The following is an 18,320-nucleotide window of genomic DNA, read 5'->3' on the forward strand; positions in this document are numbered from 1 at the left end:
TATACTGCAGTTACTGCAGTAAATATATTTTGTTGACCCTGAATACTGATTATGCAAGTATATAATAGTAGGCTTTAGTAGGCCCTAAAAAACACTATTTATCACTTTATGCTGATGAACAACACTAAAATGGATATAGGAAATGTCGTTTCTTTCTCACTTTAATTTTTAATTTATGTTTTGTTTTATTTTTTTATGTTTTTATGTAAAAGGGTCCTGCAGAAACAGAATTGTAAACTTCTTTATGCAGGATTCTTGCCATCAATTATATACTGAAATTATAATTATAAACGATGACTAAATAAATGTGAATAAATTGTATTCTTCTATTCAATCATATTTTATTGCAATTTTTAAAATAAAAAACGGGTCTTTTAACTTTTGGTACTGATACTGTTTCTTACTATGTTTTATTTGTATATTAAAAGGAAACTACTACTACTACATGTGAAAATAATGTTCCTATTAATTATAATAATAACACCATTAACATACACAATGAACTTTTAATATTATTCATACAGTATAATATTGCTATTACTGACATCCTAGATGTCTAATTTTATGCTCTATCTTTACACAGAATGTTTTGACAGCAATCATTAATATGTCATCAACCAACGAACAAATTGATAATTGTTTTTACAGATGGTAGTAACTTAAGTTGTGGCTTATAATAACTATTTAGAATCTGATGGTAAAATTTGAAGGTCATAACTTAAAAAGTTATTAACATAGGAACAGAATAGCATTGTTGAGATAAATATCCAATTTGAAAATACTGCTACTAATTCTAAATTAAGTATACAAAAGTTGACAAAGCAATTGAAACTAGCAAAAAATGATAATAAATGAAGATGATGCTGAGCAAAGATTTCACTGATCTATTCCTACTTTTGACAGCTAAAATGAACCACTTTTTGATATCTATTGATTAACAATGTATGATAGAGCTCAGTGTAGCCACGAGAAATAAAGTGGTTTTGCAAGAAAAGGGAACAATCTCTGTTCAAGCCACTGGGTTGTCAAAGACCTCTGTGAAAAGTAGTCAGGTTGAAACCTTGCCAACCTTTAAAAAATCCTGAATCTATCCCAACATTCTCCAGCCTTTTGAAGCTCCCAAATGAGAGCTTGGTGAAACAAACCTTGCATAGTGGAAAGGGTGATTATCTTTATATCTATCCTCCAAATGTCTGATTGCAATTTAATCAAAATATTTTGTTTTGACCATAGCTTTAAAATTCTCCATAGATGATCAAATATTCATCGGCACACCCCAAGATCTAAGCCTCTGGGATGTTTTGCAATGCTTTCTACAGAGAGGGCATAATTCCTACATATTTGTTGTTGATGTTTGATCTTCTTTTAATCTTTGTTATCCTTGAAAGTTTGCTTGCACCCAACTTGCATCTAGCATGTTGAAAGAGTTTTAATGGTAATTCAGAAAGTGAATAACCTACTTTAGGATATATATAACGGTTTTACTGTACTGTCAGTGGCGTATATGGCAATGAGCGCTCATTGGATTAACCCAGGGGCCCCAGAGCTCAGATGCCCAGAGCTAAGAGAGGCCGAGAGCTAAGAGGGGCCCAGGGCATGAACAGCCCCAATGCAATTAACAAGCATTGGAGGGCCCTGTAAGAAACAAGGGGCCTTTTGCACCTACGCTATGCAACTGTGTACTGTATTCATATTGTGTAAAGGGCATATCATTTTGTATAGCAGGTGTAACGTTACATTTGATTGGGTTATTAAACCAATTGTACAGACGGATAAAATCTTAATAAAAATGTTCTTTTAAAACTCAAAAACTATATACAAATTATTATTTTACCTTGATCTACAATAATAGCTATATTTCAATTTAATTTTTATTTAGTAATTAAGGTAAATGAACTCTTAAGTTTGCACTAAAATTTACTATCCACTTGACCCTACTACACAAAAACTGACCTTGCGGTACATAAGTTAACTTGTCTGACACGCTCTCACTCTCCAAGATCAACAGACTGGGCATGTATTTTGCGGTGTAAAGACTTTTAACAACAGATAAACAATTGACTTGTAAACATTGCATTTGAACTCAATTAGATATTGTAAATAATTGAGCCAAACTTAAACCTGTCATTCAATTAACTTAACTTTCATAATTTTACTGCATACACTTGCTTCAAGCTAATGAGTCATCACGGATTGAAGATGTAAAAAACATTCTTAAAATCCTCAAATTACATAAGTACAGTACAATATATGAATCATGCTTTTATGTTAAGTACCATACTTTAATTTAAAAGCTTCATTCACATTTTACTTTTTTGGTCAAACTACCTAGCAGTTCAGTCCGGTCAAGTCCTACGGTCATTCACACTTTAATTGTCTTGGTTAGTTTTAAACAAAGAATCGAGAGTCGTGAAATCTACTAGCGAGGATGCTTCATCATGAAATGCTCCCATAAAACTTGCAAAATGCAGTGACTAGCTACGTGTAAACTGTTCACATCAGGCTTTCTATCTCAGCTAAACTATCTCGACCATTCTTCCTTAGCGAATTTTACTTTGTAAAATATTACTATGTAATTAAAAAAAACACTTGTGAAAGAGTATAAATGGGAACATTTTCTATGTTAAATAAAAGTACAAGAATTACAAAGATTACTGTGTGTAGAACACCTAATTTTGACATGTAAAACAGAATTTGTATATTTTGTAAGGTGTTACTTCATAAAAATAAAAACATTATCAAAGTGACAGACACCAGTACAAAGAGAAAAAAAAAGATTTAACCATGAAATACAATCAGAAACTAACTTTTAATATCTCAGCGTTATCAAATAGTTTATAGATCCACCTTGCCAAACCTACAATAAATCTAAATTACACATGTTTCGCATTAACTATGATGCCGCATGATTCATTATTGATCCAAGATGAAGAGGTGGGAACAGTTGACTAACTTTCTCACACTACCAAAACCAATACAAAACATCATCATCATTATCTTCTTTAATTCTGCCTCCCACTTATGTATATGAATCATCATTGCTAATCTTTCACATGTTGGTGTCAAGGGCGCTAGTATTAGATTAGGTTCCAAATTTATGAATAATTAGATAAATAATGTACTTAAAAGTTTATATTGGTATCCCTGTCCTTTGAAATGGACTTGATCATGGCTCTATACTACCTATGTAATGTCTACCAGTCTTGGAATACTGTACTTCGACTTAACTCACCAATTCTGAGTCCCACCATAGTACGATACAGGATCAGAACCGGAATATTGAAAACGGAAAATGAAGGAGCCAGCACCCTTTTGTTTAAGATTACAAATTGAAAAAAGGTCAAACATTTTGCACAAAATACTGAATTTCATAAATTAGCTACATCAATGAATTATCAAATTTTATTTAATTTACTAAAATATTTACACAATTTGAACGAAATGGGGTACTTGTGAAAGTAGGTCACTATATTTCAGCTGGTGCAAACCACAGTCTGGTTGAGTTTTTTTTAAATAAAATATTACTCAAGGCCAAAAGGAAGTACAGTAAATAAATAAAATATCAAATCTGGATTTTTAATGACATTTTAAAAAACCATAAAATGACCATTATAACAGTAATCTGTGACAATTCTACTAATACTTTATATATTACATAGACTTATTAACTAATATTTTTTTTTAAAAAGTGAATGACAAAAACTATTGCCGGATACAATAGTTTTTTACAACTTAGATAATACAATACATTACTGTTATTAGGTTAAGCAGGTAATGCTGGACACGAACGCATTTGCACGTCATCTCAATCTCTCACTCTCTCTGATACCAAACTGGCATATTCCCAATATTATTGGATATAAAATTGTCACAACTTACATAAAACAATGCAATACTGTTATTAGTTTTAAGGTAAAATACAACATTCATCTATTTACTATGTACAAGATTTATAAAAAGGAGTGGTACACTACACCTACCTTACTCAATAGTAATCAACCAGAAATAAAGCAGAAAGTACAGAAACACTCTTCCCATGTACTACAGGTCCTGTTCACCATATGTAAACACTTGTATTGTGGTTAAACAAGTTCAAGCAAGTATCTGATACAAAATGTGATTGTATTTCACATGTTAAACACTCATCCTTGATTGAAAAAGTATTTAAAAAAAGATCATATATCAACATTTACCTGTATATAAACAGCTGTAGGACAGATAATAGAAACAAATTACCTGTATGTAAACACACCTGTAGGTAAGTCAATTTACCATCTAAGCTGTAACAAAAAGTGAAATTAAATCCATCTTCATCAACAAGTTATTTTATCATCCAAGATCTTTCCACTTGAGAGGAGACTGAAGAACACTTTTGAAATAAATCAGCTATTTTTCCCACTTTTAAAACCTCTTCACCTATTTGCCAATTCATAGTAAATTATTACTCTCTTGATAGACAAACACCATATTTGGATAAAGGTTATCACATGACTTGTTTTCTGACCAATAGGAATTAGGCTCTCACTGTTCATTCAAGCAAACTTTGGAAGAGACCATTATATATAGAGGTAAAAACTCTACTACATTTTTTATAATTATTCAATATTGAATATTGATCCAAAATTTGTAATTGGTTGTGCAATAGATGGAGGAATAATTGATAGGTGTGTGTTAGCTTGAGGATTGAGGCCATGGCACTCTGATTAAAATAAAAGTACATAAAAGTTAAGTTTAGTGTACAGCATAAAAAAGATTGGAATTATCCATATTATTATTATATTTTCAAGGTAAAACGATATTTACTCAATTGCACCTACTGGCTAAAATATTTTCATGTCCATTTTTAAAATGTCATAAGTCAAGGTTTGAGGCATGCTCATCTTATCTCCTGTGGATTCACCTACAGAAAGTATAGAAAGGACAATTATAGAGGGCAGCACTTACAAAATTAAACTTCAGAAAAGAAAATGCAAAGAAGGTCTCTGGCACAATTTGTGTTCATTATTAAAATTTATTAGGAATAATTCTAGTTTGTAAGTTTAGTTTTCTTAGGAATCATCAAAGGTACTTGATAGTTAAGTTAGAAAGAATTAAAGTTAGATTCAAGTTGAGCATGACTTATTCTCTTTAAGCGTACCGCTCCACTTTTGTAGAAATTAGACTTAATGATTTTCTATTACTTAAGCTCTGTACATTTCTTTTAGGCTTTTAAGTTTTCTTATCATAAGTATTAAGTATACTCCAAACTGGTCAAGTGATATATAGATCCATTGGCTTTACTTGGTCTTGGTGATGTTGCTTAGCTTAAGTTACATCATACAGTTTTAAGTATAGAATGTTGGTAATCCTGGTGCTAAAACATCTTTACAGCTTTTGATCAGTAATTTCTTCCAAACATCAAATTAATAATGAACTTAAATTATGTCCTACATTTCATAAATTTTACAATTTTTCTTTTACTCATAATGGATTTAGTAGGCCTACATTTTGTAATTGAATGTCATTCATTGTCAAACTATTTATTATGGTTTATGAATGTTTAGATAGTAATATAGTGTATATAAGAATTAGTATAAATGTGCATTATAATTGCACAGAACCAAGTAAAGAATACTCAGTATTTTATAGGAATATTTAGATAATTTGGATTTACACTCCAACTATTAGTATACAAGATAAAACATGACAGACTTATATTTTTAACAACGATTATTCATCATGACGAGATTCTAAATTTTGTTATTAATTTATTCGATATTCTGCCAAACTAAAATCTATCTATCAATATTATCATACTATAACATGATAATCAGGAAATTGTCTATGTTAAATTTAACTAGATTCTAAATTCCGTCTATATTCTGGAAGACAGTATAATAAAGGAAATAGACTTGTATGTTGTATGTACAACATTGTACATCTAGGCTTATCATACTGTAAGTTATCTAAAAGTCAGAAAATTAAACAATTTCTTCCAAAATCAAGGTTAAATTTTGACCCCTAAATTATAATGAAATCACACAGTAAGTAATTTCCTAAGTGCTTATTAAGGTCTTTGTAAACCCATTCTAATACATTTACTTGCACACAATGTCATTATATCCATCCATGTATAATCACCTTCATTATTATTTCATTACAGTCTTCTTAACTTAAGCAACAAATCTTAATTTTGTGACTTCACTTCTACTAAACAGTGACAAATTATCCCCAGGAGACAAAACACTGCTGTGACATCAGCAATTAACATTATAAATGGAAATAATAACTTAACTCATTCCTATAGTGCACTAATTTAGTTGAGCCTTCGTCCAATAATAGGCAGTATACAGAATAGCAAGGTGTCCTAACTACGTTATATAATTTAAAATGCAATTGAAAGTGGACAGTAAACGAGAATGGCATTAAGATGTACAGAAAGAGGAATGCATGGCAGATGTTTATGTAAAATGTGTCTACAATATTTTACATCGCAACAATGATATAGTAATTGTGAATCTCAATAGAGTAGTAGTAGTATATTTCTTTAGTAGTGTAATGAGATTTTCAAAATTAATGTTGAAAAAACGAATAGAGGAAAACTTTTATTTTCTTTGCACGATACAGTATGTTGATACTGTAATTATATAGATATATTATAACAAATAATATTATTTTTAAGAAAGAAAAGGGAAAAAATTGTTAAGCTTATGCTTACAAATGTAATAATTTCTTTGTTAAAATCTAGTCTACACATACAATTACAGTATAATACAAAAATTATGATTTTAAACTGCTTTATATCAATAATTGAGAAAAAAGAAACAGTTCAGTGACAATTCTCAAGCAGTCACAAGTATTTGTAGAGCTCAAGAAGGACTTAGATACAGGTCATTTATTAAGTTTCTTCAATTAAATTTTAAAGCTATTAAAATCTTCTAGAATATGTACAATGGTTATGATGAAGTCGTTCAACTTGTTTCAAAAAGATGCTAAATTAGATAATATCTTTTTTACGTACCTGTCAGAAACACCGGAAAAAACTACAATCCAACTTGAAAATTCAATTATAAATAAGCACTGTAATTATAATAATAACAGGCAATTCTATATAGTTTACGATTATTGGTTTTAATTGAAGAAAACCACAAGATGAAATCTGAACAAAGATGTTACTCAAGTTTATGATCACTAACTTAAATCAAAGAACGTACACTTGCTGCTTAACAATGATGTTATAGTAAACTTATAACGTGCTTAATACCTACTTATCACAAAATTATTTGATGATTGAAAGAAAGGCTTTGATTTCATGAAATTTTAAAAGGATTTGCCGGTAATTGGGTGGAAAATGGATCCAGCTTGAATAGAGAGAGAGGTGTTAGGACGCCCTTCAAACCCCTCCCTCTATACACTAAGCATTTGCTAAATTGTATAGACAGACTACGTGTCTACGCGTGTTACGCTTATTACAGTCTTCAAAAGCATATCATAATTTAAGTTCTATTCAGTAAGATTTTACTAAATCTATTTAAGCACAGTAAAGGCAACAATACAAACATGTATGTGTTTATTTAAATAATAGTTGGTAAACAAGGATTTACAAAGACTTTAAAGTCAAGGGTATTGCATGGGTACAGTAGACAATATGACGGGTTACTGTCTATTGTAAAGTTGTTAATTCAAATAGGCTAATACATAGGTGAATAAACACTAGAATAACATGTGTGTAAAACATACAAAAAGAACCGTGTTGGTGGGTTGATGCTGGACATGGGGCAAATCTTCCTGGATATCATTGATTTGACTAGAATAACATGTGTGTAAAACATACAAGAACCGTGTTGGTGGGTTGATGCTGGACATGGGGCAAGCCTTCCTGGATATCATTGATTTGACTAGAATAACATGTGTGTAAAACATGCAAGAACCGTGTTGGTGGGTTGATGCTGGACATGGGGCAAGCCTTCCTTGATATTATTCACTTTAGATTAGAAAATAGTGATGGGCACAATTTTTGAAACACAGTTTAGAGGAGCAAGGCCTTGCATGATCCCAAGTAAAAGTCAAAGTAAAACTTTATTCATCCCTCACTGTGGGGCTTTCAATTTTTGAAATACATAATATATATCCGTGATATGAAGGTTTGCTTGGAAAATAAATTATGTTTGTTGAAACATCCCTACAGCCTAATGCAAGATTACATTGCTAAAATGACCCATGTTGAACAGCCTACTCATGGATTTAGGGCTATACAATACAATATTCTACTGAGTGATGACCTAGTTACATTTATATCATAAATATTTCAAACATTAAGGTAAGGCATCTATGTGAATTATTTAGTTTATATTGATTTTTCTTTTTTTATTGCATGGCATTGCGGCAGTTTCACGATCATTGCTGGAATATTTCCGCATGCTATAACGTTGCTCTCAAGACCGTTAAAAAAGCTCTGAGTCTAAACTAACAGTAAATGGGAAACATTGCTAATTAGCATATTTTCTAGATTTTAATATGAACCCAGAAACTTTTCCACTTTTGTATATGTTATTTTTTACTATAAATCTTCTTATATAAGTGAAAGATACTCTTCAAGTGGAAAGCCATCCTGAGATGAGTAGTAGTAATTGTACAGTCTTGTTTATTTTTAATTAATTTATACGTAATTTTACTTTCTATGGACCAGAGATTCCGAAATAGAAGATTGAATGAATAAATTCCTTATAAACATTTTGAATAAAATAAAAATATACGTACTATTTTACTATCTCATTTTCTAGAAATCTAGGGTTGATAAATGTTTGTCCAGCTAACTAAGTTCAATGAACGTCTACATCAACCGCAGCCTATCATTAATTTTCCAATTACTATAATAAACCCAGAATAAACCTATCTATTTCTATTACAAAGGAAGTTCACCATGAAAAAAACTTGTTCTTGTGGCTACATTATAGTTAAGGGTATTCTATAAAAAGGTCACATTTTCAAAAATTCATAGTTACTGAAAACGTATGGTATGGTCCTCCTATGACGGTAATCTAAGAATTTGGGCCTATGATACTCTAACTTTCTCAAATGGCAGAGATATGTTTCATTTACGATATCTCAGAGTATTAAAATTTGCAAAGTAACTTGTACTTATGAAATTTTATTTTAAAATGTGTACAAAAGAACAATGCTCATCTGAGTAGGCCTATGGTACAGGCTAGCTCCATGGTAGGTTAAAAGAAAAAGTGATGGTGCAATACCTCTCTCTCTCTTGAAACATTTTCCGTCATTTAGACATTACGCTTTCCACGATTTGTTCCCATGTTTTTGGCAGGATGTGTTGCCATTGTGCAAAGGTCTACATTTTTTCCTTTTAAATCTTTTTTTATTTGGTTTATCCAGTTATCTTTTGGTCTTGCTGGTGGTCTTTTTATTGTCTTGTTAGTTTTCTTCATTGTTTAATTGATGCAAACATTACAGCATGAACAAATTCTAAATTTCATCAAATTTGCAAGTAAGACAAAGCAAGCAGGTACTCACTCACACACGTGATGATTTATCTTAGCATTATTAATGACATTGTTTAATGTGAAAAAAGTAGAATGTAACAGACCATTAACTAAAGTCAAAACAGGTCACTGTGTTCATAAACATTAATAATTTACAGAGTTAGTGAGCCTGCAACAAGGTAGAGATAGTACAAAAAACCCACATATAAACATACATAGTCAGTTTATGCTAGGCCACCAAGAAACAAGGCTTGTGTCAGACTACTGACACAGAACAGATTTTCTCCCTATAAAAAAAAACAAGTCCCCTGATTTCCAAGCTCCTTCAGTCAGGGTAGACAAACAACGAATATACTGGAGTAAATACAATTTCAACCAAAAATAATTTTATAGTTACATTACTCCAGGAGACGGTTGTACCACAACAACTGAAACGTCAAGAGATTATCAACTTTAGGCTACTCAAATTTACTTGTTGAAAAGATACAATACAGTACAATGTTCCACACATCTTACTTTACAATGCTTATTCATCATGCAAAATATATATATATTCAATCCTACACTGACTTTTGGATAGTGGGACTATACCCGAGGAAATCCTGGTTCAGAAAAAAAAAAGCATTTCTTGTAAAAACTCATCTGAACTGGCTAGAGAGAGACCAAAATTCAATACTGAGACTATACCCGGGGATATGACTGTTTGTGAAATCAGACATAAAGTAGAGGATATACGATAATATAAAATGAAAAGTTCCCAATCAAATATGCCAATAGATGTATAAAAGGAATATTGAAACTATCAAACAAAAAATCTAACTATGAGTAGAATACAACGGCAGGAATCAGTCAGATGTAGGACAAACATCTACACAACTGTTGCAAAATGAAAATTGATGTGATTCTACAAAATTGAATTTTCTGCCTTATTTCATATTAAACCACAAGCATAACACAAACACATTAGTAAAGTATGGTTGCAGCGTGTGCTTATAAAAGGAAATATATTTAAGTTGAGAATGTCTCGACGACAACGTTCCGGTTGTTATAGTACCACCGTCTTCAGGAGTAAACACATTTTATTAGGCCTAAACACACAGTTGTTCTACTTCATATTCATTACTAAGCTAAAATCAACTTGATATATATATTTGAGCTGTAAATCTTTTAAACATCAACATAAAAAAGATTTATAGATATTGTGAAGTCTAAATGACTTCATAGGTTGTTGCAGTAACCTGCTTCTTTCTAAGGATTTTTAATACTATACTTTTTTTCATAAAGATTAGCTACAATTTCTAGGTAAACTTTTTCAGATTGCCAAATGCAGGTGAAATACCTAATATTTAAGAGCAGATTAATACAAGGTAATACAAGATAATTCAACAATACTAAATGCAATAACTATTTACAGCATGCCAAAAATGTCCAAAAATTAAAGCATTACGGCCTCAGATTTATGATGAACAATGACCAAACTACATCCTATTAGTTCATTGTGTGCATGAGGGAAAATTGGGATGCGAGTCCTCGCTCCTCACCTCAACACAGGTTTGATGGTTCAATTCCAGATCCAGGCGATGAGTTACAGTGGTAAGGTTTATCAAACACACTAATAATAATTTGATTAATTCAGTTTAAAATTTACCTTAAGAAAAAAGTCCTTAAGATAAAAAGAACTGGTTTGATAAATCAAGCCTCGGTTTTTACAAATTTCATTGTTAATCACCAAAATATAAAATTCTTTTTTTAGATCAAATAAGGTGATTTTCTTTTTCTTTGATTAATTTTTAAAAAAGTAGAAAAAAAAATTGAGAATTTCAATCAGAAATGACAATTTACAACAGAATATGTCGGCAGATCTTAATGAATGCGGTATCTTTACAGCAATACTCTGCATTTAATACACTTCATTACCTTTCTGCATTCAATTCAATTTCCAAGTTTACTTCAACTGTCATTAGTGTCTTCACTAACAAGCAACATCTAACAACTTAAAAACTAAAACACTATATAACAATTACAGAATAATGTTTGTTGATTACTTGGCAAAATGCTTCCAAATCATTTGCTAAGATTAAGAATATTACGTGCTTTGAATGTTCTGTATCACGTTCATTTTCCACAATTTTTAAGTCCTGAATTTTGTTTACAGTTATATTATTATTATTTTAGTCAATATTTATATAGCGCTTTTCTGAGAGACCAAAGCACTATAAAAAAATATAAATCTTATATACAATCATTTACTAATAAAATACAGACAAAATTACAAAAGTTTTGGAAAAAGATGCGTCTTAAGTTGCTTCTTAAAAGATTGCACATTAGAACCCTCACAAACCTAATCAGGTAAACAATTTCACAATTGAGACCCCAGAACCGAAAATTACTTATCACCAAAAGACCGCTTATTAGTTATTCCAATGCACCATGTTTATTGATTTTCAGAAAAATTGATAGATACATATTGGTGATGTCACCAAAAAAATATAAAAATATTCAAATCTCCTCAGCAATTCTCTCGGTTTTCTGAGTGCTTAACTAATTAACTCAGAAGAGTAAGTAACAATTAATTGCTTGTCTGTATGTCCAATTTTAGGAAACAAACATGACATTGTTTCCAAGCAATTTAATAAATCGAAAGCTTGAGAACAACTGGACAAACTGTAACATAGATTATGTTACTCAGTTGATGTAAATCACACGTTTCAAACCATAATCCAGTCAAAAGTATCACAACTATTTTAGTAGTAATGTTTAACGAAAAGCTTCCGAACAGAATGTCTATTGTATAGTTATATCAGGGCTACAACATCAAGGTTAAATGTATTAAACTACGTACCTATGGATTTTATTAATAAAAGATATTTTTTGTTAGTACAGTATATAATATTAAGAAAAGCAAAGTTTAGATCAATAGAACATCTATGGTGTAAAATATACAGTAATTACAATTATGGTAACATTTGTTCCCTAAAAGGAATGTCCCTATTGATATCATTTTAATTGACAAAGACAATGTAGTTCTTGTGGGCCTCCTTCTGGATACACAAGATGTCTTCTTTACAACAATTGTCATATTTTTCTAAATATTCCATTTAACCAAGACAGATGTATTAATTACCAAATATCTATTACCATATAGTATATGACAAAGTATAAGCGCATTCTCTGGAATAATCCCACCCCATAATTCAGGCTAAATATGGACACAAGAATTTGCTCAATTCCATTTTTAATGCAATCTGGGTATAATCCCATCCCCTCATTTTCATTAAATTTCATACACAGACCCCTCTGGGAATATACTCAGGTTTATATAGTAAATTTTAAAAATGTATTGAATTGCAATTGAATCAAATTCAAAAGAGGTCAGTGTACGACCTACGACATACATGATATCCAATGTCCATAGCGTAATAGTTTTACCGCTTTCTAATTAGAGATGCAACGGATTCGTTTGACAACATCTAATCTTTTTTTCAATAATTAACAGCCTCAGAGACCTGTATGCTTTGCATGTGTATTTAATTGCTAACATTTACAATGAGTCAACGGTAAAATGTCATGAAATCGTGACTCATATTATAATGTCCAAAACAATCTATATATGATGGTCAATATTAAAACGGTTACTAGAAAGTATTATTATTAAATTAGGAATGATAGGTTTGAAAAATATAATTAAAAATATATATATATAATACAAATCGTACGAAAAACCTATTTATGATACTGTACAAAATACAACATTTACATAACATGGAAGAATTATTTAGAGTATCCTTTCAATTGAGCTCTTCAATTTGTGTCATTTTCAGTTTTCAATCTCCAATTAGAATTAGATATTTGGTTCAATAAGGAACAACTATTTGGTTTATAGTGTTAAGCCCTGTCTACACTATCAAACTTTATATTTGGGCATATCACTACCATATTTGGGCATATCACTACCATATTTGGGCACATCACACTTTTTTTGTCAAACTAGACACATTTAATCTGAACTATATAAATTGTCACAATATTCGCAATGTTTCACGTCTCCCAAAAGTTATTATCCTCTTAAAAATTAAACTTTATTCACATTCATCACCTATGATTTACTTCTTAAATTTATATAATTTTCAGTTTTCAATCTCCAATTATAATTGGGTCAAAAAGGGCCAACTATTTGGTTCACAGTGCTAAACATGATATCCTTGATTTTCCTCTGGTATTAAACTTAAGAACTACACTGTTGTTAATTACTACATCTTGGCCCTAACCATCACTTGCTACACACTTTCAATTAACATACCATGAATCTATCTCTTCTCTTTTCTTTCCACACCTTCACAATAGAGATAATAGCACACAAACCAAACAGCTAGTATATAAAGCATGGAGTAATTCTTTACTCCTTGATACAAACAGAAAATACATGGATAATCATGATCGGCTTACCTTTTTTTGATCCGAAGCAGAACATCGACGAATGTTATTTTTAATTACCGGAGGTGCTCTCTTTGCTGCCATCTTCACTGATAATATAATCTGTAAAAATAGAAGTGTAAAAGTAGGCTGTGAATTCTAATTTAACAGAAACATTCTGAGAATGTCTTTTGCTAGTTTGTTGAATAGCAAGTAGGTTAAATTTTTAATTCTGCGATAAAAATAAACGTAGATTCCGGTATCAATAGACAAATGGTGGATATACCGCAGTGATAATTGCAAAAAGGAGGGAACACTTTCAAAACACTGTTCTAAATTCTCCAAGCAGAAGTAAACCAGGCCTTTGAGAGCTAAGCTGATATTATAGGGTTAAAACAACTTTGCCTCGGGGTGCGATCTTTGTACCTGATGACAAGCTTGTTACAACACATACAATTCATCCTTATAAATGAGGGTTTCGACTCGATAAGTCAACTAAAAAAAGAATGAATCGGAAGCAGGTGCAAAACGATTAGAAGTCAGATATTTTTACCTCTTTACCTAATTTTAATTTTATTTAACAAAATACAATTATGGTAAAAATCAATCTGGTAAGTCCGCTAAATATTCAAAAATAAAATAGGTTTTTTTAGAAAATATAAGATTAAAAATAACCTATATTAAATAATTTATTAAGCTTGTTCTGTTTTATTTATTAGATTTTTTATGATCATTTTGTGAAAAAAATATTTTATAACAAATTTAAAATGAAACTTGAAACCCGATAGACCTCCTAGTCGAAATAATGATGCAACTTATCCATAAATAATCCATATATGACGTAAACGAAATAAGTTCATAAATTTATGCATAAATGTACGCTTTTAGTGTCATAAATCATAGGATAGGATTACATACATAGAAACAGTACATTATGGTTTAGAACATAATGCATGCAGGATATTATATATCTCATAAACGCAAAATTAAAAAAGGAGGAAATCTATAATAATCTCAATATTCATCATTAATATTATCATTTTTACCATTACAATGATTATGATTTGAGAAAATGATAATTTTAATTTAAAATCTTATTATTATCATTACTGTACGTTTTTTATAATGGTTCCAAAAGCCACAAATAATAATGAAATGATGCGGAAGTTACAATTGACAGATGACATTTACATCATAGTAATGCATCATTGTTATCATTATCATCTAATCATTAATAAATCATGATTTGATAATGATCAACCTCATCATCATACTTATCATTATCATCAATGTTATAATGTCTTTATTCTGATGGTGATAATCTGGCATCATCAAAATAGTTGTATACAGTCACAAATATAGTAAATAACAAAATTCAGTGGAAAATAATAAAATTCAATGAGAAAACTTACCAATCACTCCTAATAAGGATTGGAACACAGCATGTTCAACAAGAGTAACATCCAAAATAAAACACGGCTTTAGAAATACACAGGCAATACCATAATAGAGGGGGCTAGAGAAACTTTTCTACAAACCACAAAATAAACAGTTTTCTTCTTACTAAATTTGGTTCTCACACAACGCACATGCAATGCAAGTGAGTTGACCAATCACAAACCTAGTTTGGAAGAACCAAGCTTATGGAACAAATCTCAATATATTAATTATTTTACAAAATATAAATCAAATTGCTCATAACAAGAGCAGGAGGTTGAGCAAAAAAAGGATGAGCCTCACCCAAGATGCGGGTGACCTGACACATGTATGCTGATGGTCTAATTAATGCTAGTTTTTTTCAATGTTTTTCCCCAATCATTCAAAAAATCATGCTTTTGTTTTTAGAATGGGAAAAAAGAAGCTCTGACTCCTACACAATGGGTAGACAATTTGTGTTCTAGACGCGGACATATAGATAGATAGATAGACGGACGAACGGACAGACAGACAGACAGGATACTGACTGTTAGAAGGTCATACCTCCAGACTTTTCTCACCACCTTGCCATGATGTACAAGACCCAACCGGTCAGGATGCTGCTGTCCCCTCAACTTAAGCCCAAACTAAACAATGTTCATCAGAATGGCAACCTCGTCCTCGGGGGTAGCCTACTGCTTTAAATATTAGAATATCTGACAATAACTTACTTCAGTATTAAACTTACCTGCTTTACTAGTACTATTTATAGGCATAATGCATATAAATATAGCCTCTAATCATGGCATATGATACAATAATGCTTCTCTTTCTTTTCCTTCTTGCTGCATGCTGCTCTTCTTCTTGCATGTTGTGTTGTCTGATTTGTTACGTCATAAAAGTCACGTGGGTTAACGCAAAAAATCAAATAAGATTAAAGTTAATGTAATTTTTTTATAGCCAATCATTCGTTTTAAATATTAATTATTTATGTTTATTGTAAACATTTTAATCATTATTAAACCCTTTTTTTTCTTCTGGTCTTTCACAATTCATAATTATAAATAAATTCAAGAAAAACATTCAGTACACTCTCGATATATGACTAAAATACAAGTTTATAAGGAATTTATAATTCTGAGTTTCTGTTAAATCTTTTGTCATATTTTAAACCAACTGTCGAAATACCGTAAAACCTTGAAAGGGGGGCTGATTTTAAAGGTCTGTTGTGTGACGTCGTTCGTTTCGAGATGGGATTCTTTTCGAAATTACTTTTGCAAACTAAAGAGAGATTGGCTTCTTTTCGAAATGAATGCTGTAAAGTTGTTACCATAACAATTGCTTATCATAATAAAATTGAGACTACTATTGGAATTTCACACTGAATGAAATTATTTGTATCATTCCACGAACATATAATTTCATTATTTGACCAACACTCGTCCAATCAAATGACAGGAATATTTAGGTGTTATACGCTTTATTGTTCAATGTATACTGCATCTGTCATTCATTGGGAGAGCGTCAGATCAGAAGTACGTCTGAAGGTCTCTTCCGATCGGCATCGATTTTTAATATTGCATTGATTTTTTGTTTCAGTGTAATATTTTTTTCAATGTATAGGCCTACTGTTAGCTTGCGAAATATGGGAGAGCGTCAGACATAGATCTGGAAGAGAAGATCTCGGCATCATCAATGTCCACACCCATATTTGTTTGTAATTCATTTAAAATTATATTATCCGCCAAAGTGAGCAATTACTACCACATAGGTTAGCACACGGCACAGCATATTTAACTCGTGGCACAACGAGGGCATTATTTTGTTCCTATTATATTATTATTATAGACAGAAACTACCGTAAATCTTCTAACAGTCACAAAAACTATTGACAAAATGATTAGTCGTTTATGACATGCAGTCGTATTTTGAAAAAAAGGAGATTATGCATGTTGATCTCGGGTGGGGGAAGATTGAGTGTTTTTGAGTTTATAAAATAAAGTTAGAGTTCAACCAAATTTGTTTATTCGTACAACTGTTTTATTATTAGGCCTATTTGCTATGGGTTGCTGACCGGAAAAGTTGGGGTGGGTTACTATTTTCAGGTGCCTAATTTAAGATTAGTAATAGTAACCCACTACTCTAATAGTAACCCCCCCCCCCCCCCCCCTTCTAATAGTAACTCACCCACCCACTAAAAAAATCAAAGAATAATAACCCAGGGTTACATAGAAGATTTATAGGGGAAAATTCCCCACCCCCTGGCGGACAGCCGCAAGGCAGACACAGTTCGCTATGGAACGCCATCGCTGCCTCCGGCAGCAAACTTTAATTCTATTCGACTCTTTTACCATTACGTTCGGCTCTTTTAGCATTCGGCGCATTTATATTCGGCCCATTTACCATTACGTTCGGCTCTTTCAGCATTCGGCGCATTTCTATTTGGCCCATTTACCATTACGTTCGGCTCTTTCAGCATTCGGCTCTTTTTTATTCGGCCCATTTATGATTACGTTCGGCTCTTTCAGCATTCGGCTCTTTTTTATTATTATTTATTTATTATTTTAATAACTTGCGTTTGTCTAAGATAAATACTTATTTAGTGTCCCCGGAGAGTGCACCTATTCATGGAAATATGAAATTAAATATTAAGTCTCCAGTACTAGCCCACCATGGTTGTGGCAGAGCTAATAATAATGAAAATAGAGCCCAGAATTGCACTTATACTTATTACTATACATAATCACCTATGATAATTATGATAATGTTAAAATTTCAACTATCCAGATGCGACTTCAACATTTTAGGTGGGGTTTTCTACTTTAAAACTCGACCTCGTATATACCTAAGGCCTAGCCCGGCGGCGGAATTGGTCTAAGCTTCGAAATTGGTCTAGAAATCGGCATCTTTCAAAATGTTCTATATTTGATCTTATTTCACTCTCCATTAACCCCATACAAAAATCATCGGAGACAAACTATCTGTTTAAAACATGTTTATTCTGGGACGGTG

At 31.5% G+C, this 18,320-nt stretch overlaps 1 protein-coding gene across 6 annotated transcripts in view; it reads right to left on the reverse strand.

The window, feature by feature from the left end:
- LOC144836905 (neuron navigator 2-like) overlaps positions 1–16,169 on the reverse strand; it is a 155,339-nt gene extending 139,170 nt beyond the window's left edge. For 5 of the 6 annotated variants that reach the window (XM_078691883.1, XM_078691859.1, XM_078691875.1 and 2 more), the window contains exons 1-2: positions 16,057–16,169; positions 13,926–14,015 (exon numbers count right to left, since the gene is read on the reverse strand). In XM_078691883.1, the coding sequence (XP_078548009.1) occupies positions 13,926–13,997 (72 nt within the window). In that variant the 5' untranslated portion in view covers positions 13,998–14,015; positions 16,057–16,169. Of the gene's footprint in view, positions 1–13,925; positions 14,016–15,304; positions 15,345–16,056 lie in introns of those variants that run through there. The other variant, XM_078691841.1, reaches the window with a different exon arrangement.
- Positions 16,170–18,320: the final 2,151 nt, after the last annotated feature.

Source organism: Antedon bifida, chromosome 1 (genome assembly GCF_963402885.1).
Source record: "Antedon bifida chromosome 1, ecAntBifi1.1, whole genome shotgun sequence".
NCBI classification, from domain to species: domain Eukaryota; kingdom Metazoa; phylum Echinodermata; class Crinoidea; order Comatulida; family Antedonidae; genus Antedon; species Antedon bifida.